Source organism: Seriola aureovittata, chromosome 14 (assembly GCF_021018895.1).
Source record: "Seriola aureovittata isolate HTS-2021-v1 ecotype China chromosome 14, ASM2101889v1, whole genome shotgun sequence".
Taxonomy (NCBI): domain Eukaryota; kingdom Metazoa; phylum Chordata; class Actinopteri; order Carangiformes; family Carangidae; genus Seriola; species Seriola aureovittata.
In genome coordinates this window covers 5,125,468-5,149,194 of record NC_079377.1, presented here as the reverse complement: position 1 = coordinate 5,149,194, position 23,727 = coordinate 5,125,468, and the positions used below count along the sequence as shown (strand labels likewise).

At 41.2% G+C, this 23,727-nt stretch overlaps 1 protein-coding gene across 1 annotated transcript in view; it reads right to left on the bottom strand.

The window, feature by feature from the left end:
* dntt (deoxynucleotidyltransferase, terminal) overlaps positions 1-23,727 on the bottom strand; it is an 86,921-nt gene that overhangs the window by 26,856 nt on the left and 36,338 nt on the right. Inside the window, exons 8-10 of the mRNA XM_056396024.1 lie at positions 21,942-22,044; positions 9,693-9,941; positions 9,145-9,228 (exon numbers count right to left, since the gene is read on the bottom strand). Of these exons, the coding sequence (XP_056251999.1) occupies positions 9,145-9,228; positions 9,693-9,941; positions 21,942-22,044 (436 nt within the window). The remainder of the gene's footprint in view (positions 1-9,144; positions 9,229-9,692; positions 9,942-21,941; positions 22,045-23,727) is intronic.

Sequence of the window (23,727 nt, the reverse complement as noted above, 5' to 3'; positions counted from 1 at the left end):
GGACTTTAAAAATGGATTTGAAAATTGCTGAAAACATTTGGGACAATGTAAATTCATAATAAACTATATAGGTCATTTTTAGACATTCTAATGCAGAAAAGTTACATATTACACCTTTAAGTGCAATAAAAGAATAGGAAGAAAAAGAAAACATCCTTTACATATCTATTTTTATAGAAGTATGAAGAAGATTTTATAATTCTAATTTAATTATATTCTATTTCGTACGGTATAAGTTTCTTATTCTTCGCAACAGATTTTACATAGGCATTGTTGTATTTTGGTTAACACTGGGTCACTGAAGTGTGGTGTAGAGCTAGAGCTTTGTCAGGTGGAGAGAGAGTATGAAAGGTCCTCTCATATCAGTAACTGTGCCTCAGGACTAAAGCCAGGACATCTATGCTCACAGCCTTTTGACCAGAACCTCATTAATCACACTCCTACACATGACATAGAGTAATTACCCTATGAGAAAGACACATACTGATACACACACATATTCGCAGTATATAACTCACTTTATGCACATAGCATGTGAAAGTATGCATAAATAGGCAGACAAAAAGACGGCAACGAAACACATTTTTAACAGGTGTACAGGTTGGATTGCAGCCTGGGAACACCTGAGCTGCACCGCTGAGCATTCATACACACACACACACACACACACACACACACACACACACACACACACACACACACACACAGTTTCAAGGGTAGATCCTGCCACACATAGAAGGGTGTGTTTTTTCGAGGTGTTGGGCAGGTCATGGATCCCTCCTGCCCGGGGAGGGAGTCAGTCTGTCTAGGCATGATGAAATCCTCCACCTGTCCTCATTCATCAAGCCCACTACACATATTAATTATCACAAACCTTCAGACTTACAGCAGAGGACACACAGACACATGCGGAACCCTCCCACCTCCCTCTATCCCAGGACCAGCTCCCCCGGCCGACACCACTCCCTCAGACCTGCACTTCAGTTAAAGCTCGACCGTGGCGGCCGGATACCGATGCTGGCCGGCAGTGTGTTTTCAGAGGACACCTAGAGGGCAGCTACTGCTGGCAGGGTGTCCCAACACAAACTCCACTTGAGTGGAGGTGCCAAAAGATTTCCTGTGTTGCATTTTGGGGTTATTTTTCACCAGGTACATGAAAACAGCGCCGACTCAGGAGCGTCTTTCTTGGAAAACAGAGCCCTTCTCCTCAGCAAGAGCTTGACATTAGAGGAACAAGGACCTGAATGTGGTTCCTGGGCCACAAAAAATATAAGGGTTGGTGGTATATATATTAAATTAAAAACACAAAATGGAATTTAAGTGACTGATTTGACTGCGTATGAAAGTTTGCTAACTTGTCATCCTGTGAGGTTGGAGGATTTGGCAGCAGGAGGAAAATGAGCAGCTCTGAGGAAAATTGTTGAGGCAGAACAAACTTAGCATCACAATATAACTATGTTTACTATCAAAGAGCTGGGGCCGGTGCTCCTCAGCACATATTCTCAAAACAGCTTATAGTTTGTTGTTTTTGTTGTACAAGGCTTTATGAGCACGAGGAAGTCCAGCTGATACCCCCCCACCCCCAATCTCCTGATACCCATAAAGCCTTGCATTGTGGGGTCATTCCCTGTAATTGGTTTGTATTATATGTTCCTGCTTTGGACCAGAACCTGCACCTTCAGCCATTTCACTGCTGCTTTTTGATGCCACCTGTGTCCAAATGACATAATTTCTACCCGGTGTAAGCAAACTGAATCACAGGGGTAAATGCCTGTTGTGTCATTGTTTCTGTGTGAGACAGTTGTCAATCCCCCCCGTCCCACAGCGATTCAAGGATTCCTCCTGAGTCTGTTCTTAATTGGGAGGAGATCATTAGTTTGAATATAGCCTTCTAATCTTTTTTTAAGCATTTTATAATAAGACAGAGACCAGCTTGTACCCATTGAGAGCCTGTCTGAAGTGCACAAGATTAAAGTCCTCTAAATGACCGCCTTTAGTCCTTAGCTGAGATGCCTCCACTTAAAGCAGACATCAGTCCTCATCGCCGCCCTGCTCCTCTGACACCAGTCACACGAGCAGGGCCGAATCTCTCCAAAAACCTCCGGCCAATTAGAGGGAACACGGAAAAAAAGATGAAAGCACCATCCTCGTGTCGTCCTGAGCCATACATCCGACCCATTAACACGCGATGAGAGCGGACACAAAGGAGGAGACACTCTCCTCCTCTCCTGTCCAAGGCGAACAGTCAGCTTTGCACACCAGGACAGTTAATTGATCTTCATTACGTTAATTACGGCTGTGATGTGGAGCGAGGAATGAAAAACGGGTCACACCGTCGTGCGATTCTGTCTGAATGTACCACGTTAAGCTGTCTGCTGACCTTGAAACTAGCCTGGGAATTGATGGCACAGCTTAAGCCAGCGAGTGTGTGTGTGTGTGTGTGTGTGTGTGTGTGTGTGTGTGCGTGTGCATAAATAGTTTGGGCTGTTTTACTGCACTTTTAAAATCCTCAAAGTCCTCAAAAGCTGATAGCTATCTGCTCTAATCTCTCGTTGTTCTCACATTTCCTCCCTCTTCACACTTAATAGAATCTACAGCTTGACATACTTTCTTACTTCATCAAACTCCAACATGCAACATTTCTGTTAGACTCCAGTGTGTGTTTGTGTGTGTGATATCCCCCCTCCAGTCCACTCCAGTGCACGGATGGCTGCTCTGTCAGCAAGCCTGGCTCTGTCCTTGCATTTGAATAAACACCATCTGAGTTGGCTGCTTGTGTATAATATCTGTCAGGATGCTGCCACCCGGTGATCCCGGGGACTCTGACCTCTGTCCCCAGGGAGCCGCTGACGGGACATCACAGTGACAGGGTGTCTCCCCTGTCGATCCGTGCAATGATACGCCTTACACCCTTGTACCGCTCCGCTCACAACTCAAACGGCTTGCCGCTCTGCCCTATGCATTGGAAATGAGACGGGGCTGCCTTACAGGATGCAATGAATAGTCACATGGATAGGATAAACACAAGCTTTGGAGATGCCTGTCACAAAGATTGATGGTTCCCTGGAATTTCTGTTGTCGTCTTGCCACTGCTATAAACTTTTCCCTGCTGAATTAATGAGTTCTTCAGCTGAAGAGTCATGTCAATCTTTTTTAAGTTTACACTCAGCCACTTTCAGGACTGTATCTCACTCCTCGCTGTCAGATTCGTGAGGATGAGAGAAAGCTGACTACAGCTGATGTACAACATACAAATGACTTGCGTGTAGATTTAACACAATGACTGCGCGTGGCTTTAATTATCGAAACATGTCGAATCAGCTTATGTCTGCTTATATGTTTGGTCCGCATTTAGATATATTTCAGTTGTATTGCTTACTTTTCAAACTCGCTTAGTTGCTGCCTCTCTCCATGGAAACTGTAAAAATCACAGCCATCTGTCACGCTTTTCTCCGAGCTCATCACACCTGTTGTCACCACTGATTCCAAGAAAATGACATGGCTAAAAATAGTAATAATCAAAAATGAAACAAACAATCACGCAAAGTTTATAAAAAACTTCACACTTGAGAAGCAGGGATGTGGATTTTTGCTTAATAAATGACTTAAATGATTAATTGATTCAAATTTGTTTGCTATTAATGTTCTGTCAATAGGTTAATATAAGAATTGGCTCAAAATGTACTGAAAAGCAAATAAAACAACAGAGCATCTCTGTATGTCACAATCAAACATCATTAAACAAGCAGAAAAAACAACAAAGCGACTCTGTAAACGTGGCCTCTCAAACAAAGCCGCTTCTAATGTCTTATCGATCTAATTTGCCTCGTTTTCTCAGTTCTTCAGATGTGGTGGAAATACAAAATCAAATGGCCAAAAGAGTTTTAGTCCTTGATTTAGTTTGTGAGTTTAGGGTCTAAGAGTCTGTTTGGTAGTAAGGAGTGTATCTCACTGTCTCATAGCTGTATATCTGTCATGAGGATAAAACACAGCTGAGGTTGTGTAACTCCAGCTTATATATGACATATAAATAACTTGGAATTAAAGATAGCACATGGCTTCATTGACAAAAAAAAAAACAAAAACATCTCAAACTAGCTATTAGCTATATTCTAAAAGAGCTATTTGTAAATGATGCCATTGCTACTTAGCCAACATTACCATTAAAATTTAATTACCAGTCTAGAAGAAACGTGAGCTCAGCATCAAATTTCATTCCTACTGTTTTGCTTCTTTTTCCATCACTTCTTTTCTTCCACTGAGGTTAGCTAATGCTGATCAGCCCAGTTGGCCCGTCTCGTCACTTTCCGATACTGCGTCACTGTAGCCTCCAATCTGCCCTGAAGAAGTAGCTCTGCTCCGAGGGCATATTATAACCTCTTGTATGGTAAACACAACGAGGGCTGACGCTCTTGACAACCAAAAAAGCAGCTGTTCGTGCTAACTGTAGCTATATAGCTTCAGCTACATTGAATATAGCTACATTGAATACAATTCACACTATCTTACTTGTTGCTCTCTGCGTGGTAACTGTAAAAATCCCTGCCATCTGTCACCCTTCCCTCTGAGCTCATCACACCAGTTTTCAAAACTGATTTTCACATGTGGAAAATTACTTCTTTGCATGGATAAAAATATCTCATGTGCCATGACTGAAGACTCGACTGTGTCATAGGTTACCAGCCCATGACAGCCCATCTTAACAGCTATTATCACCACTACATGAGACTTTCAACACTGGAGGAAAACAAACGTACTCACTGTTTTATCCCTCCTGCAGCAGAATCAGTGCATGATTCCAACAAAGGCAAAGTGTTCCTAATGAAAACCTAATTAGCTCCAGCATTGTAGGCAAGCAAAGAGTTAAATGGTTAAATTGTGCTGCAAATACATTTACTCTTTCACTGTGCGCATTTATAGTATCAGGTAAGATGTGGTTTATTTAATTTCGAAATGTGTAAATGAACTCCCTGATGCAATTGCCTTCAAATTAACAAGCTTGCTTTTACATATTGAAACATTAAGATGCGTTTTGTTCACTTGACTTGCTCTGATGTAGTCATGTATACTCTGCATTCACTTGTGCAGTGTTTGTATATGTGTGTATGTGTAGGTGTGTGTGTGTGTGTGTGTGTGTGTGTGTGTGAGATGGAGCACTGTGTCTGGCCTGCTAAACCCCGCCTACCTCCCACTAAACACAGTGCTATTATTAAAAATGTTGTTCTCGCTCCAGTGTCAACTTTCCGCTCGCTCAGAGTCGACACATATATTGCACAGAATAGATGACTTGTCAAAGTTTTCTGAGGCGGAGGCTGTTGGACATGCAGGCCCTAATCCTTCCGATAACCTTTGAGGACTGGTGCTTTGGCAGTAATTCACTCTAAACACATACTCAGAGGGGAGATGTGGAAGATCCCACCCAATAGTATGAAGTGTGGAAAACACTGATCCGATGGCCTTTGCACTCACTGCTGGTGGATTTTGATTCACAGTCTTTCAGACTTTCCACTTCTATGTCTGTATATTATATAGATAGATAGTAGTATATTTTATAGTATATTTTACAGAGGATTTGAGAAATTTGTTGATATAAAAATGCATAAATCCTCCTGTTCTGTTGTTGTTTGTGCTGCTTCAAATGTAAAAATAAACCCCTTCTTATGAAGAAAAGTTAAGAAAATAAATAAAAAAGTTTTTAATGGGTTACAGACACTTGTCTATACTTGTCTGTACATTTTTAATCTTGTTGGTTAATGGTCGGTTATAAAGTGTCAGCTATCTGCGAGGGAAAACATTTTAAATGAGCATAGCTGACATACACATACCCTACATACACTGCAATTTTATAAATGTTGGTGTTAAGTTCCAATGCATACTGTACGAGTAAACCGCCTGCTATGTAAAGTCAAAGGTCACAGTTTATGTGCTCAAACCCTGCAGTCCTGCATTGCTCACACTGCACCTGCAGAAAGCTCCTCCAATCAGGTAGAGGTTTGTTTTGGCTACCAAATGATGCTCATATTATCTCTCTCTCTCTCTCTCTCTTTCTCTCTGTCCCTCCCTCTCCCTCTTACACACACGTTAGTCACCAGTGCCAAAAAACGAACAAGCTTGCTCAATCAGAAAAATATTACCAGGCAGCTGGAGCTTGGCCACTATTTCTTTCCAACGCTTGTCTCTGGTATATCGGTCGTGACAGGAGGAGGAGGAGGAGGAGAAAACATCAAACATGCAGGTGTGCTGTTACGACAGCTCTACCAGCCTGGACATATAATGCGACGTGTCCAAAAGTCTGAGACCACTAGACCACTCTGATCCGATACCGAGTAACCATATCGATACATTGTACAGAATACACTAAAAGGAGAGGAAGCGACAGGTTGCATAGGCTTACCGTCTTATATAGAATGCCTGTTATTGAATTTTAAGTAAAAAAAAAAAATAGCAGCAAAATACACATTAAGAAAAATGTATGCCATAATAAATGCATAATTGAGTCTGTGAATCTGTCAACTGCCAGTCAAAACAAATGAGGCTGGGTCAGTGAACATATTGGCTGCTCATATGCCTACATGTAGTAAAGTAAGGTCTGTTACTTCTAGAGCAAATCATCTAAGATGGATATGTGAGTGTCATTAAAATATACAGTGTTATTGGCAATAAACTTCAGCATCCTGGGCTTTGAAAATAATAATGTCACTGATAAATATTTTATTGAATTGATCTGAGGGTTATGTGATGTGAGGCACTGATCTTCGGAGATATATTTATTGTAGCATTTATTTATTTCATTACTTATTTCATAAGCATGTTTATTTAATTAGCTGGCATTTATTTATTTCAATCTGAATGAAAGGAATAGTTTGAAGGGTGTGAGCAGCTCCAGCTGTTTGACCATAAACTGGAGCCTGGACAGATGTGAATCTACAGTCAGTGACAGTGATAAATGTCGCCAATAGCTCCTCTCTCTCTGTACCTGGACAATGCTGCCGCTGCCAAAGGACTGAATGAGGACTGTCTCACCCGAGCAGCAGCTCTGCTCTTCTTCAGACCACTGCTGCATAACCTCATCATATTCTGTATTGTGATTAAATCTTGGATGCTTAACAAGGTTTGTGGTGTTGCCACAGTACCTCACAGTCCTCCTACACACATCACATACAGCTCGCTGCTGTTCTGAGGACTGAAAAAGTTCCACATAAGATGTTTACGGTCAGTCATCATCAGTGTCATCATTCTGTTCAGTGGCTTACGCTTTTACAGAGCCATTGTTTGCATGACTATGACAGGAGGAATGAGAAGTAATTCCTATCAAACAGGTCTTATTTAGACTAGATCCTGATGTGTAGTAACTTTCCTCTGTGTCCCCGTTGATGATAAAATACACATTTACCTCAAATTACTGAGTTGTACAACTGTACATGGAGAGTACATATTTTGGAGGCAGGCCGGCTAGCTGCAAGTCTGTCGTTTGTTTCTCTCCGAATCGTTACAGATGAACTTTGGTCTTGCTTTAGTCTGATTCACTAGATATAGGCTGCCACTGGCCACGTATCTCATGAGGCATTCTCCTCCCTTTCCGCTTCCCCTCTTTTCTTCAGGAAACAACAACTGCTGAGCTAACAGCCTAAATGCTGAAAAAAGGTACGTTTTGATGAAGATTTGGATCATTTAACCACATAGCAGACATATGTCTTTTACTGTTTTTTGTGGCATTTTCGTTGCAGGGAATTAACCATTTTAATAACAGTGGTTGCCTCCCCTTGGACAGATGTTCCCAAGTTCCCACCGAAACTAATTTGCAGCACAACTGTCGCTGCATCCTGGGCTCAGCGCTGCCCAAGACGACTGCGATTCATTTCAGAAATGCAATTTAGCCAGAGTGTTTTTTTCCCCATGTAGCAGAATGATAATGGGTGCAGCCCGACGGCACAGTGAGATGGTCTGGCTAAGCGTGACTACTGCTTTGTCAAAACTGAAACAGAGGTGAAACAATAAAGGATCTGGCTGGATATTGCACAAACTTTGCCACATGTATGCCTGTGCTCTAGATAAAGGTTTCAGGAACAGTTGGTTTATTTAGAAAAACTAGCAAGGCTACCAAAACTAGCCTACTGGCACCTTAGACTTAGCTAGGCGTACACGTTGAATGCTAGTGGTAGCCTACTAGGGACATCATCTTCCTTAGCTACATGGCCAGCTAGCTACCTAGCTACATTATTTCATAATAACAATAGCAACAAACGTAGATAGATCAACACAACTGTACAAGCTTATGTAAGTTGTCTTACAGAAACAACTCTCCTAAATCTACATACTCCTCTGATGAACATTTAAAAAACATTATCTGCTCCTAGCAACCACCAGCAAAACCTCTGTGATAAATGAAATTTGCATCACAGAAACGTGTTCACCAGCACAATGTGACCAAGGCTATAAATCACTGTATAAGCTTAGACATTCAGGACTTTAGTGTAAAAATAGACGTACCTATCTCACCTGTCTGAATCATGAAGTCAGGATGCAACAGAAAAATGTCCCATATCAAAAAACTGAAATGCCATTTTTTTGCTGTTAATATTAATAAAAGAGAAATGTGATCTGCCATACCTTACCAAAGAAATCTGTGCCTTCCTCATCCCTTTTCAATAAATATACTCTCTGGTTGGTTCCATATACAGTAGACCATGCTGGCATTGGTGGCCATAGCAAGTTCCAGTTTTAGTAAACATGTTTTAAATTAGACATGTAATTCCAAACATATTTCAGCTACCTGCTTCAATTTGCAGCTTGTACGGTGAGCTGTCTATGTATATTTTATTTCTTATTCTGGCATCTTTTGCTGTGTGGACATGTGCACGGAAGTGAATTATGCCACAGAGTAGTCAAAAGATTTTGTGTATGTTTTAAGATATTTTGTTGCATAAATCATTACATTACAGTAATTATGTCATATATATATATGAATGTCTGAGGTATTTCAGTCTAGACAAAAGAGTTTGACCCATATTTGCATGCAACATTGTGTCATGTTTAACCCACACAGCTAGTATAAATATTAAGCTTATGATTTTTTTTTTAATGTTATTAGTTAATTAAGAAAGAAATCAGTTCCACTTGTGTATGTACTGATGCACTGAGTACCTTGGTTTTGTCGTACAGGATGTGGTTGTCCAAAAGCATCCGCCGCTCTAATCGAGCAAACCTCCTCAGGTCTCTCTCAAACTGCTGTGGAAGAAAAAGATCAATAGTCTGAAATCAAATATCTGTTTCATTTGTCTGTTTCTATGGCATTGAAAGGAAATAATGAATGCATTTGCCTTCCTGAAGGACTTTTTACCTTTGTATGTCAGTAGCAAGAGGCTTTTTGGATATCAGACATTAGATATGTTATTTTTATAGTGGTATACATTTGCTCAACTTTGTGTATTTTCAATATCTTTCAAGTTTCTTTCAAGGTCATTTAGGTGTTTACAACGTTTGACTTCTTAGAAACTGCAAATCAAACCTCCTTTTGGTAAAATAAAGTCTACCTAGATGTTGTTCTTGCACTTAAGAAACATTTTATTACATGATGTTGGCACACAATAAATTATTAATCATTAAAAACAGAGGATCTTCTACATTTTTTCTACTCATGGATTCCACCTGCAGCAGCCTCACTGCCACTGAGTCTCTACAGTCCTTCGTACCCTGGATCCGGTCCAGCCCAGAAGAGCGAAGGCGTAACGATCCATAGGTGGCGACACCAAGTCCACGCGCACCGCCCGCCAGCCCCTGCTGTCCTCCTCGGTACTGTTGAGACCTCCCTCCACTTTGCTTGCTTCCAGCCGCAAGATCAGGAAGCACTTTGCAAAGTGGTCCATAGCCTCAAACCTGTGGCAGGGAAGCTTGGACATATCAAAGGTGGAGGCCTGGTAGTCACAGTACAGCAAAATGCCCTGGTAAAGAGAGAGAAATAAAACAATTTGGCATGAATATCTGTAGTTAATAATTATTATAAGTTTCATATACTACTATATATTAGCCAGACACGTCAGTCCTTAAGGTATTCTCCATAACGATTAAAACATTAATGGCTGGAAAACTTATAGGATGAAGATAAATATCAAATTCAGTTTTAGTCGTGCAACTAAAATTATGAAAAATCCCCATGGGTCCTGGGGAGCAACTTTAAGGAGGGCATCCACTCAATCGAGCTCAAGTGATCACCCAGGGACCCTGACAGCAAAAACCCGGTCATCTTTACCCCTGACTTGAGAGCAGCCAAAAACAGCCCTATCTGAGGATCACAGTCTGCATGCTAGATCAGAGAAGGTTAAAAGTACTGGAGTCAAATCTAAGGTGTTGATCAGAATTAAATCTGACCGATAACATATTTCCAAACCCACGTCATGTTTTGTTAGTATTACAGTAATTTAGACAACAGGAGGATATAACAGCCTGCATGATGATGTCTGTCACTGACAGGCAGGAACAATTTCATTTTTTTTATTTGTATTCAAAAAACTCAATTACTGGAAGATTTAACTTGGATCAAAAGGCACAATTATAGTAAAATGTTTAACGGCGTGGCTTGATGTTATTTGTTAAAGCACCAACAGATTCGCTTTTGACCAGGCAATCAAAACAACTTCTTTTTTGTTACAAATTAGCTGTGGAAAGTTTGGTCACATTCAGTCCCATACATTTGTCTAAAAGTGATGCAATGTTCATTAAAAGTCCCATATTTTACACTTTTCCCGTGTTTAATTTGAAGTGTTGGTATATTACCGGTATAAGATGTGTTTGTGGTTTTAAGAACTAAAACCATCTCAATTTAGTTTTACACCTCCTCTCTCAGGCTTCTCTCTGGGGCTCTAGTTACAACAGGTCAGTGAGCCAATCAGAAGAGAGGAGGCTGTTCTGAGCCTCTCTTTTGATTGGCTGACTATTTTCTGTGTGATTATATGATAATATAGCAGATTTCAGGTAAACACAGAGAAACCAAATCCTGCAAGGTTGGATGGTGGGTCCAGGTGGGCGGGGCTTGGGGCAGGGCTGAGTGTTGTGACACCACAAACTTTCAGAAGTCCTGACGGCTAGTTCAGTTTCTGAATACAGGCTGTGCGCATTTCTCTGTGGACTGAGACTTTGATACTTTCACAGTATTAATATAGAACCTAGACCTGCTCTATAATCAAACAACACATGGACATCTACCTTTATACTATATGCGACCTTTAATGTCTAAGTACAAAGGTTTTACAAGATGAATACTGTCAGTGAAGCTATGCTTGCCAGTCTGCCAGACATCTGATGACAATTGCTCCCGCTGTCTGACCTAGAATTCAGCCTAGGTACACCAATTCATGTACAGCCCTTTATTTGAAATCTAGCAAAAACTTGGGGATCATTTGCAGCAAAATGCTGTACTTAACCACAACAGCCCTATCACACAGCGTAGCCCTGTTTCTTAGTTTCGTTATAAGATCATTCACAATCTCAACACACAGTTTCAGTGCTTTGGTGGTGCTGTCAGAAACCTGACTGCAATTTTTACAAAATGTTATTGCTTTCCATGAGCACTGTGGCCTTCTTTAAAATCAGACTCTTCATGATCTTGGAGATAAAAGGCAGCTTAGATGCAGGCCTGGAGGTATTGAAAATGGTTGAGTCAAGGTTATGTTTCTTTAAATGAGGTTGGATATTTGCCATCTTAAAATAGTGAGTGGAGAAATGAGATGAATTTCGAGGAGGAGGATGTCTAGTGGACTAATGGATGGTCTGATTTATAGTGCTTTTTTTTTTTTCTTTTGGTCATGTGAATGTTTATGTGACTGTCTCATGTATTGTAATGGTGTGGCTCTGGAAAGTCTATCAGTCGGTGGGTACATGGAGCACTGTGGCCCAGACTGAGATATTTCAACAACTACTGTGCCATGAGATTTGGTACACACACATTCATGGTCCCCAGACAATGAATTCTTTAGTGAACATGTGATTTTTCATCTAGCGCCACCACGAGGTTGATATTTGTGGTTGTGAGAGACATTTCTTAGAAACTATTAGAAACTTGGTATACACATTCCTGTGCTCCTCAGGATGAATTGTAATTGTAACTGTGGTGATCACATGACTTCTCATTTAACCCCATCATCAGCTCAACTAGGGGCCCTCATCAAGCTTAGCTGTACTTCTTACCAATTAGTAAATGTTAGTATCTAATACACAAATCTAACATGGTGAGTGTGGTAAACATTACATCTGCTAAACATCACCATTTGAGCATGTTGGCATGCTGACATTAACATCAAGCTTCAACTGCTGCTGTTCCTAAGTACAGACTAGCAAAGCTGCTAGTATGACTGTAAGTTCTCTGGGCCAATAAACGGTCTTACAACAAAAAAAAACTAGCTGCCCTCAAACTATAAAAGTTTCTGTTTTATAGTTTGATGAAAAGTTGAACAAAAATTAAAAATCTATGGCAACAACAACAGAACTTTCATTCAACCATAAGTAAAACAGGTCACTGTTGTTGAGTGTGGCTAACCTATCAATTACATTTCAAGAGTCATAATGCAAGTCAAAGCATGCCCTTTGCATTTTTGAGTATTTTGGGCCAAATGAATAGGAGCAGCTGCTGCTTTCAGTCATTACCGACTAATCTTTAATTAGGATTTATAAGTCTGATTTATTGCTTAGAGAAATAAATTGCTAAAAAACATAAAAGTCCTCTGAGAAAAAACAAAACATTTACAACATATAGGCTTGCATCTCTACCAAGCCTGTGAACAATGGTGAAAAAAAGAAGCCCACAGTTGAACCACTACAGTTGTCTCTATCAGACTTGTCTTCTGTTGTTTTAGCGCACTTAAGTACATTGATTGTGTAGTCAAAAGGAGCAATCTTTTTGAAGCTGCAATAAGTCATGTTAATACTTGTAAAATGAATTCATGAATGAAATCTGCTCGGTTATTAAATCAAGAGCAAATCAGCTCGATTGGATAAATTCAGCTTTAAAAAAATGCAACTTTTGTCATGCCAAACGAACAAAGGTAAAGCCGGTAAAAGGACTCTGTGACTGCTGTGTGAACATCTGCTGAGACTTGTCATCAGACTGATTTGAGCCTGGAGTGGTGAAAAAAAAAGGGACGGTTGAGTGTAAGATCCAATAGAGAGATGAGCCTCCAGTCAGCCATGGTAGATGGCTGAAGCCCATTCCCTGGTAAATGGTTCCACTCCTTAGATAATGGAAATCTCTGACAAGTAAGATGTCAGTGTGTTGAAGGAGAGAGGGCCACTGATGAGAAACAAAGCTTAAGTGTAGAGAAAAGTGAAATGGAGTGAGTGCAAGAGAGTTAGAGAATAGAGCGTTCAACCTGTAAGCCAAAGTAAGAAATAGGTGGATGAGTAGATAGTGGGAAAGACAGAAAAGGAGAGCGAAGAAAACGACAGAGTCTGTGAATTGATTTCCTCCAGGCCTCGCCCTGGCTGATTATGCTTCTCACTGGATGCAGGGGTGTTAAGGCGATTAAGATTACAAATTGTCAATTTAATTCCAGCGCCCGGCGTAATTGTTGGGATACTACTCTCCTCTCACTGGCCATAAATCTGCCACACGCTCCTTAAAGAGCAATAATTGGGGAAGCGACTGCAGTGAGCAGCCGCTCCGCCTGTCCAGCCGATGACTTAGGTTAATCACAAAACATTAAACACCTTGTCAGCATAGCCGCTGCTAAACAGTCCTGCCTCTGTCGAGCCGCACACGTTATCAGACAAGGACAGCGTTTCCCAGAGGGCGGTGAGGGAAGGGGGGTAGTGAGAAATCCAAGGTGGTGATGGTGAAAACCTTGAGTGACGCGCAGAGGGAGCAGATCTCAAAGAAATCACCAGCTCCCTCCTCTAATTATCTTCAGGGGTGGACTCGTTTGTTGAGCAATCACAGGCAAAAAGTTCTTGATGCCACCCTCTTCTGCACCTCTGGATCGCTCCCCCTCTGCAATTACAGATAACCATTCACCTTCCAATAATAGGCAGGGAGAGGGATTCTTAAAGTTCCCTTTACATTCTGTAAAAGCTTAGCTAAAGGCACTGGCAGCTCCCACTTAGATAATGAGGCCAGAATGACGGCATAAAAGCATTTAAACACTGACTAATCTGAAATTAAAATCCCCTCGAGCCACACTTCAGACAAGTTGTGGGAGAAGGTCTGCAACCCATCTCATACATAGGGCCGCAAATGTAGGTCACTTCGAATTCCTGTATTCCAGCAGATATTTTGGTCCCTCCTGGCAATACATTTCTCTCAGCCTTGAATCTTATTGGTGCCTTCCTGAGAAAGGTATTAATGCATTATGGCGACAGTTGCACAGACCATCAAGTACCTGAATATGGATGCCCATCGTTCAATGAGGTTTTCAGCCCTCCTGCCTACGCACATAGAGTACAGCTGCGCTGCTTTCTCTCAGTCTCTCTCGTTGCGTCTGACACACATACACTCGCAAATCCACCATAAAAACAGGATGTCATGAAGTTCCCCGTCTCAGCAACGCCGGGGGCTGTTTAGCCCAGTAGCGCTCAGTAATCATCTCCCACACAGCAGGTAATGTCAGCGAGCATCTGAGAGTAAGCTTATTTCACCAAAACTGTTTACAGAGGGAATTACAGAGGAGGACAGCGGGAAGATAATCTTTCCCCCAAAGCTTTGCCTCTGAGCGCTGAAAGAAAAAAAGAGTCAAGTGAACATGACTTTTGAAACTGTGATCTAAAAGCTGAGCTTTTTTTTTTTTATTTGATTATTAACTCAGGGTCTTTTCTTCAGAGGTGATGTGAAGAGTGGTCGCCGTGGCCAACACAGCCACCTGCATCCAGAGGACGAGCGCGAGGCGCTCAGATCTCATCTCGCATTCTCTTTGACTCACAGAAAGAGACTTCAAAACCTGCCTTCAAGTCGCAGATTAGCGTGTGTTAGCCAGGACTGTTTGAACTGTGCTTTGACTTTGATTTGAAGCTTCGCCAGAATGAAAGAGACTGATTGCTGAAATTAAAGTGCAGCGGTTTGTGTGTCCTCTCAATGTCAGTCAAAGTAGCCTTTACTGCTCAGATTTTATTTAGATCTCACAGTAAGTAACTCTATGCGACTGCAAAATAACCTCAGCTATATGGGCAGCTCCGCCCGAATCAACTTATTCAACCAAAGGGGAAAACTCTCCGATCTCTAACCACATCGACTCGCATCAAATGCAGAACAACAAAGCCTGAGCTGAATGGCATTATAATGGCGGCGATGCATACACGGCTCAGCCTCCAGAAAGCAGCACTTATACAGTATTTAGAGACGGAGATGACAGATGGACGGAGGATGAAACATGGCCCTCTCCGTCTCTCCGTTGCTATTACCAGGGCCAAGCTGAATCTCATCTGTCTGCCACAGAAGCTGGTGGGTGACCTTGCCTCTGCCCCCAAGTTATGCTTTCAGAATATCAGCAGGAGGAGGGAGAGAGAGAGGAGAGAAAAAAAATGATGAACCCGTTTTTACAAGGACGTTTTTAGATAGATGTATTTTTAACTCCCTGTAGGCTGATGAGGGGTGCTGAAAGGGTGGGGAGGTGGGGAGGTGGGGGGGTGGGGGTACTGCCCGTGATATTAGGCCTGCGTGAAGACACGTGGGCCCCCGGGGGCTTGATTGCAGATGACAAGGTTACACGACTTAGAGTCAACCTCTGCTACCTCCACTTAATCACTGTCTCTTGTGTCCTCGTCCCTGCAGACCAGTCCCTGCTCCATCCTGCCTGCTGAGAAGAAAAAGGTTCCACTTGTATCACGCCGTCCCTTCTTAGGCTCCTAAAGCCTTTTTAACACCTGCCCTACCTGCCTAATTCACTGTCTCACATCCATTCTACCTCCTTATCCCCGCACATTCACACATACTTTCACACCTTCACCTCCACTTATAGTGAATCTAAGTGGCTGCAAAAGGTGTGAGCTTCCCGCGATAACATACAGTGAGTAGGAGGTAATTATCATCTGGATGGACCTCTGAAGGAGTGCGGAGCCATGTGGAGGTGTAGATGGAAAAGTGGTGGAGGACAGAGGGATTTATTTTTAAACCCAGTGATGACAAAAAAGAAGCCGGCAGCTAGACTAGACAGCGTGGTCCTGCTCTTCATCAAACACTTGTCTCCTTTCATGACCACCTCCAAACTACGCATTTATCTAACGGAGGGGACTGTGTTGACAAAGAAAATTCCTTCCACATCCTTCCCCTTCTTTTTTTTTCACCAGATGTCAGGTACTGTACATTTCCTGTAAGTGATATTGTCCATAATGTATTTTCCATTCGGTTTTGGAGATCCAGTTTTGATGTAACATGCTGTGTCATCGTGTTCAGCGGAAACTGAGCTGTCTGCATGTTGTGAAGTATTTCATTTGTACAAACAGGTATATGTATAGACTCAGAGCCGCTGCCCAGAGTCACAGGAGACGGCTGAGAGCTGCATTAACATGCGTCTCAGATGATCCAAACACAAGTGGACAGCTCAGTCAGTTCACACCTGCTATTAAAATGCATCTCCACATATGTCTCAAGTGGCCACTTGTGATCAGATCTCACTTCCTCGCTCTATATGCAAATAAACACCTATACCTGAATGGGTAAGTAGGGTCAGACTTTTGAGACCCACTGTAAATCATTTCTGTTTGCAAAGACCAAACGAGTTGTTGTTTTAACCAGTCGGGCTATGGAATACAATTATCCTCATCTGAAATAGTAAAACACTTGTGGGACAAGGCTGCGGCAGAGGACATCAATAGAGTAGACGTTTTTTTTTTTTTTAATGTGGCCCGGGAAAAGAATGTGTCCATAATCCGCTCTGACCCCCTCCAAATGTGGTCACACGTGGACACATTTGAAATCCAATCACTCAACATTTTGGAGGTGGTCTGAGCTGCATGTGGCCACATTTGCGCATGTGAATGCAAATGCATCCCTGGGTCACACCGAAGGGGCCGCCTACTCAACTGATCTCCTCTGCCACAGCCTGATTAGTCCCAACACAGTTTCACAATGAACTGAAAATGTTTTTACAGATCTCACAGTGTCAGTTCATTGATTTATTTGTGGCGGCCTACCACATTATCACATGAGTTAAATCTTATGTCATACTACAGCTGTGCGCAGCAGACTGATTCACTCTTTCTCACACACACACACTGACAACAGACCACCATAGGCGTGCTGTATTTATTCTTTTAAAGATGAATTGTTCAGGCGAGGGTGGCGGCAAACGACCTCACACAGCCTCTCTTCAAACTCTGCATCCATGTTTGTTTTCCAGCTCATGTGCAGTTGGTTCCTTGTAGCATAGCGGCCGTGTGGACCGTCTGCAGGGACATAACAAATTGGTGGGTATGTGGATGTCTGCAGAGCCTCACGTACACCCTCCAATGATGAAATTTACATCACCTGACCCTAGTGGACCGTCACATACAGGCGGACGCATAAAATATATATTGGCACATTTGGTCTTTGCAAACTGAAATGATGTAGGCCTACGTGTTTATAGCAGGGAAGTGAGATCCGATCATAAGTGGTCACTCGAGACGCATGTGGAGACGCATTTTAATGCAGGGTGTGAAGAGACGTACCTAGATGCATCTTAATGCTGGGTCTGGACAGGGCCATAGTAAAAGTAAAGTTTTAGAGACACATAGTTTTCACAGGACAATGCTGCATGTTGCTCAAACTTTTCTAGAGTGACTGAGACGACCTTTATCAATTCTTTTCTGTGCAAAAACGCGTTGTAAAATTCAGCCAAAGACAGGATGAAGCCTCAGCCGTCTGAGTTAGCTAAACTGAGTGTTAATGCAGGTGTTTTGTCTGGTGTTAAAACAGTCAAAAACTATTCACAAACAAATGCCAAGTTATTTAACTGGTGAAACACAATGCACAAATAAATGCACAGTGATTTGTATCTATAAATCTGTATCAGTGCCTCTAATCTATAACTCGTGTATCATCATATGTAAGTCAGCTTAACATTTTTAAATGTTATGATATATTTGTGAATCTCCTCCTATTCCTGTGGATCCTTTTGTGTCCATCTTGTGTCACGCAAAATTCACATATGCAGAGAAGAGCTTTCCAAAAACACAAATGATGATACACGAGTTGTAAATTAAATGTACAGATACGAATCACTGTGTCAAGTTACATAATACATGTTTATGAATATTTCTGAGGGTGTTTTAACACCATAGTTGTGTCCTTACAACAAACCAACCTGTGGCCGCCTTCCCTCCTATACAGCTGAGCAATGAAAGTCTGTCCATAGAAATACCAAGAGGGAATTTTGTACTAAAAGGACATTTCTTTAAGAGAGCCACTTGATTTGGCAAACTCAGACTGCTGGAGCCTCATTTTAACTTCAACTGAACTTTGCAATGCATTTTCATTAAAATAAGTGCTGTGGGTTTTGTCCCTGATTTCTTAAAAGTGCAGGTCTGGTTTCAGCTTTGAGTCACTGCATTTCCAGACAGCCTATTGAAATGTGAAGTGAAAACAGTTGAATAGAGCTTTTTTCAGAGCAGACATTGTAATTTGTTTAACACAGATGTAGCTAATACTATCATTATTTACTGCCTTTCAGTAATTACTGAGTGGAACCATTGACTGTTTATGTTTTAATTCCCACCTGCCTGCTATTAAAAACAGGGAAGAAAACAGTTCACTCTGCGTATAACAGAAGAGCCTCTTGTCTTTTGTTTGGAAAAACTCTGGCAGTTTAGTTTAGTTTAGTTTAATTTAAATTTGCATTTTACATTTGTACAACAGAAACATGGAGACATGAAGTTCAAGTTCTTGTAAATTATATTTTAATAAAATTCTACTTCCTCAAAACTGCTATGGCTTTTAAAAAATATGCAACAAACATGCACTGGATGAGAGTGTGGAATTCTTTTCAGATTCAAAAGGGGACACGAGAGAAACGTTTTGCTGATCTTCACAGGATCACGAGCGGCAGGGTCATTATTCATGGCTGAAAAACAACCAGGTCCATTTTTTGTTTTCATTACAATAAATAAAATCAGTACATTATAAATATGAACACAATGGACTTGTGTTTGTACATTTGTGATTCAGACCTCATTTTAAAGTAATTAGATACATGTGTCCACATACGCTGGGTTTTAATTGGACACTTCTGCAGCACATTGATATTTGTCACATTACTGTGATATTAGCAGCAAATAATTGTCATCATTTGAGTACAGCCAATAATTAAACCATTGAGTGTATGTAAACAAAGCCCGCCATTAACATTGTCTGTTTCTGGGTTTTTATCTCTCGCTCACACATTTTCCCACTGTTCTCACCTACTACTCTCTCTCTCTCTCTGCTTCAATCAGCCGTTATCTGTCTCTCTCCCACATTCATCTTCTCCCTTTTCTCTGCTCTCACCCACCTCTCTTTTTGTGCCCATTCCCCACTAAAGGATCCATTTTCCATTTAAGGATCTCCAGTGCCGTCTACGGTCCTTGAAAGTCCTGCTGAAAGTTCTAAAAGTAACCTGCTGGATTGTACTATTTCTCTTTTACCCGATTCACTCCCCTTTCCAAATCTCTTTCCATTAAAGGCGGCTAAATCAGTGGAACCGCGATGACCTGTCTGTCTAAGTTTTATGAAAAGGCAGCTGTAAGTTTCCAAGGACACAGTTCTGAATGATGGAAAAGTGACAAACTCCATTTAATGCCTTATTAGCGAAACATACAGCATGAACTGCAGTCAGAGATACAGTGTGTCCTTACGGCCGGGAACACACTGGCTGCATGGCGTGAGTGTGTGTGGCGGCTGCGGAACATACTTGCTTTCATTTAGACACCCATGTAAACGGGTTTGAGCGCACGCACTGCCTCGCAGCTGCGTTCGGTGATCTAGAGATTTGTCATCTAGCCTATTTTTCACGTGATGCGTGCAGTTCCCAGCAAAAACAGACAGAGAAAAGACCTGTCATACTAGCAGTATAGTTTCAATGTCTAGGCTCAATCTGAATATGACACAGGCATGAAAAAATATAAATAATACATTTTTTAAACCATTTTAGCAGCTGCACATGGAGACAGTGGCATTTTATTGACATTTTATGTCAAAAATATATCAGAAATTAATTTATAATGAAAAGAAATCCAACATTTGAGTAGCCTGCTGATGGCTGATATCCAAAGAAAACTCTGTGTAGAAAGATAGAGCTGGTGGTAGCAGCGACGCAGGGGACACGCACACGTATCGGAGGCAGGTGTGAGGCAAGAAGTATTCTAGAAAACACACCCTCCACCTATGGCCCTTGGCAACAGTGTTTGTACATGTCAGTGGCCGCTCTGCTTCTCTGCCATGCACTCAACAGAGTAGACGCAGAAAGAGGTTTGCCCAAAAAATTGCTAGACTTTTTCACAAAAAGTCATTAAGTTGGCAACAGTTACAAAAAATTCTTTGGTGTCCAGTTAAGTTTAGTCAATTCAAGGTCAGGAAAATACAGAACAGTCAGAGTGCTAGTTGCACTGGTCAGTGCACTGCCACAAAATATGGCCAATTATATTTAAAGTCGTTCCTCAGTTCCTGTAAGTGCTAGCGAGTTTCAAAATAGTGATTTATTAAATGTGGTCACACCATTAAAACTTAAAATAATTTCTCAGCTAATAAAAAACTAAACTAACTAAACTAAAATCAGTTGCTACAAAACATCAATAGCATCATCCAATCAAAATCAATTAACTACGTAAATAGGAAGTCAGTGTGACAACATATTAAATTTGACTGTCAATTCTTTATAAACGTACAATGAAAAGTATGAGTGTCAGAGTTGGTAATATTCGTGCAGTTTAGGATGAATAGTATACAAAATACCTGATTATACTGACTGCACCAATGCTATTTGGTCGTGTAGTGTATTTATATCAACACGTTTATGTAAACATACCGGCCGTGCTCCATGTTAGCCATTTTACTCCTCAGATTTACATGGGTCAGTTGTTTGCAAGCTAACATGCAGTTTGTCAGTTGGTCCAGTTACTTCCCTTACATCCATTAGTGCATAGGTGTAGGTGTAAACATCTAGGAGTGTAATCTAACTAGAAGTAGGTTTTGTGTTGCAACCTGTTTTCTGATGCGTGAATCTTGGTATTCATACTTATCTTATAACTAGAATAAGTTTTAACTTACAGAGAGATAGTAAAGTCAACGCTTGTACTACGTAATTCAATCAAATACCAGAGCCCTGCAATAAATAACCTTATGGGGATTTAAATGTTACATTTGTATTAAGATCATGTCAAGAGGTGTCCTAATTTAATAGTAGGTTTAATAGTACAGAACTACATTATGTTGTACACTAATGTTGATTTATTCTATTCTCATGTATTCTGTAGGTAATTTCTTCACATCTTTAAAGAGCAAATTCAAACCCAATTTTAGCCTCATGATCACTCGTGTAATACATGTCATTTCATAAGGCAAAAAGGTGGATCTAAGTTACTTAGGTAAAGTGCTGTATACTAGGAACAGATTTACCTAAAAATGGACTGATAAGACAGGATATGAAAACACAAACGGCCAAATTGACTCCAAAGTTTTGGCTTTCTGAAACTCTATACCAGTTCCAATAATTCAGTTTTAAATGCAAAACAGTGTTCAAACAACTCCTATTTACTGTAATGAAACACTCATCCACTTTCAAGTTTCCAAGAGCGTATTCTGCAATGCCCTGTACACTCTGTTATTTCTGCCACTTAACTGTGCCTTTCTATTTACTTCAGTAAGTTGTTTTTCGAAAATATATTTAAAGTCAGTGATTTGGATTTAAACCAATACCAAACTAATTTCATAAACTCTAAACTTGATTCACAAAACATAGTTCACAGTTATTACCTCTCTTAAGTGCAAAAAAACTAAAGAACATACTCACTTGTTGTTCCAGTCGATCAGTAACGTCAGGTAGTAGACTCCTCTCCCTCCCCGGCTCTGGCGTGGTCACAATGAAATCCACATCATGGCCAAACTCCTTCCCCCTGGAGGTAAAAACACAGCACTGTTACACACTCACTGCATCCAGGATAAATGAAGAGAATTATCTTTCAGTCTCCATCTTTAACTGATGAAGAGGGAAAGTGGCAGACGGAGCTATTAAAAGCACAGGCCAAGCTAATGACACTGACTTTTTTCATTATTCAAACAAGTCATTTGTACTAAGTTGTTAAGTGTAAATGCTCCCTCTTTGTTGCCGCAGCTGTCACAGCTTAACTTTTATGAGAATCATCATTTTCTACTTGGATCTGTGTCATAAAGCAGACCCATATGGAGTCTGACTGGGCTCACACAATGCGCTCTCTCTGTCAGCAAAACTGCAGCAAAGGGCTGTTTCAGTACTGTAAGTGATTATCAAGTGATTATCAGGCAGGAACAGATACAACAAAAAACTCAGCCAGACCTCTGTCTGGAATCAGCCCAACGATTCACTGACAACGCACAGATTCCCAATCACTCCTGTTATGCAGGACAATGACTGAACATGCCGCTTGGTATTATATATGTATGTCCTAATATTTACCTCAGAAACCCTTCCACACGCTGTGGGTTAGAAATATGACTTGGTTTATAATTTCAGGGTTGGAATTTATTTTGTTACAATGAGTGTGGTATACTTTATTGAAATGCATATAAATAATTACTGAATAACATTTCAGCTGCCTTTTGTGATAACTCATAAGAGTTGTTGTGACCTTTGACACCGGCCTGCCCACCGCCTGAGATATGTTTATTGTGAACTGTTCCGACTGGACTTTGTTATTCAGGGAAGACACTAACTATGACCTTGTCCTCACTGCAGTTCGCTACAACAGGCTGCTGGGGGAAGGAGTAGTTAAGCAGATTCTATACTGTTTCTCACGAATAGAGGTTGTTTCCTGGGCCCAGAATAAATACATTAATTTAAGTCAACGGAGACTGACCAGAGAATGTGTTTTTTTTTTATTCATCAGTTTGGCATCGTCAGCAGGTTCGGTAAAATAGGTTCATGAGAGCTTCAAACTTTTCTGCTTGGCCGGCATTTTATTTAGTTAAACATTAGTATTATTTAGTCATCATCCGTCAGGTGTGGGCAAACTGCCGAGTCTTGACCTGAGGAGTCGGCCCCTCTCCCGTTGAGCCATGTGTTTGTTTAGTGGGTGTTTGGTTTCACAGATATATGGGTCTGCACATTCCTCACCGCTCTGGACTGTGAATACACTAGATTGCTTTTCTGGATGTGCGGAACCAGTTTTTGTTTTAGTGTGTTGGATGCAGTGCTCGTTGAAGATCCTCTGGAGTTTCTCAGATACTTCGCAGACGTACGGGATGACAATGTTGATGCGTTTATTCATCTTTTCTCCACCACCCACTGTGTCTGTGTTATTCCTGGATCCTGGGGCTGTTTGTGTTCATCTTTGTGACCAGGTGTTTGCGCTCATTCATGAGGATGCATTTGAAGCTTGTGGATGCCTCAACTGGAATCTTTTGCGAAAACATAACACCAACACTGGCCTTGATTCAACCTTTCTTGGATAACCGTAACAGCAATGTCCACTGACATGATACCTTAGGAAACGGAATCACCTGTGTGAGACGCATATTTTATAATATAGACCCGCTTGGTTTCCACAGTGCACCAAAGCTGTGCATGCATGCAAAATGCATGGCACATGTCTGGACGCACA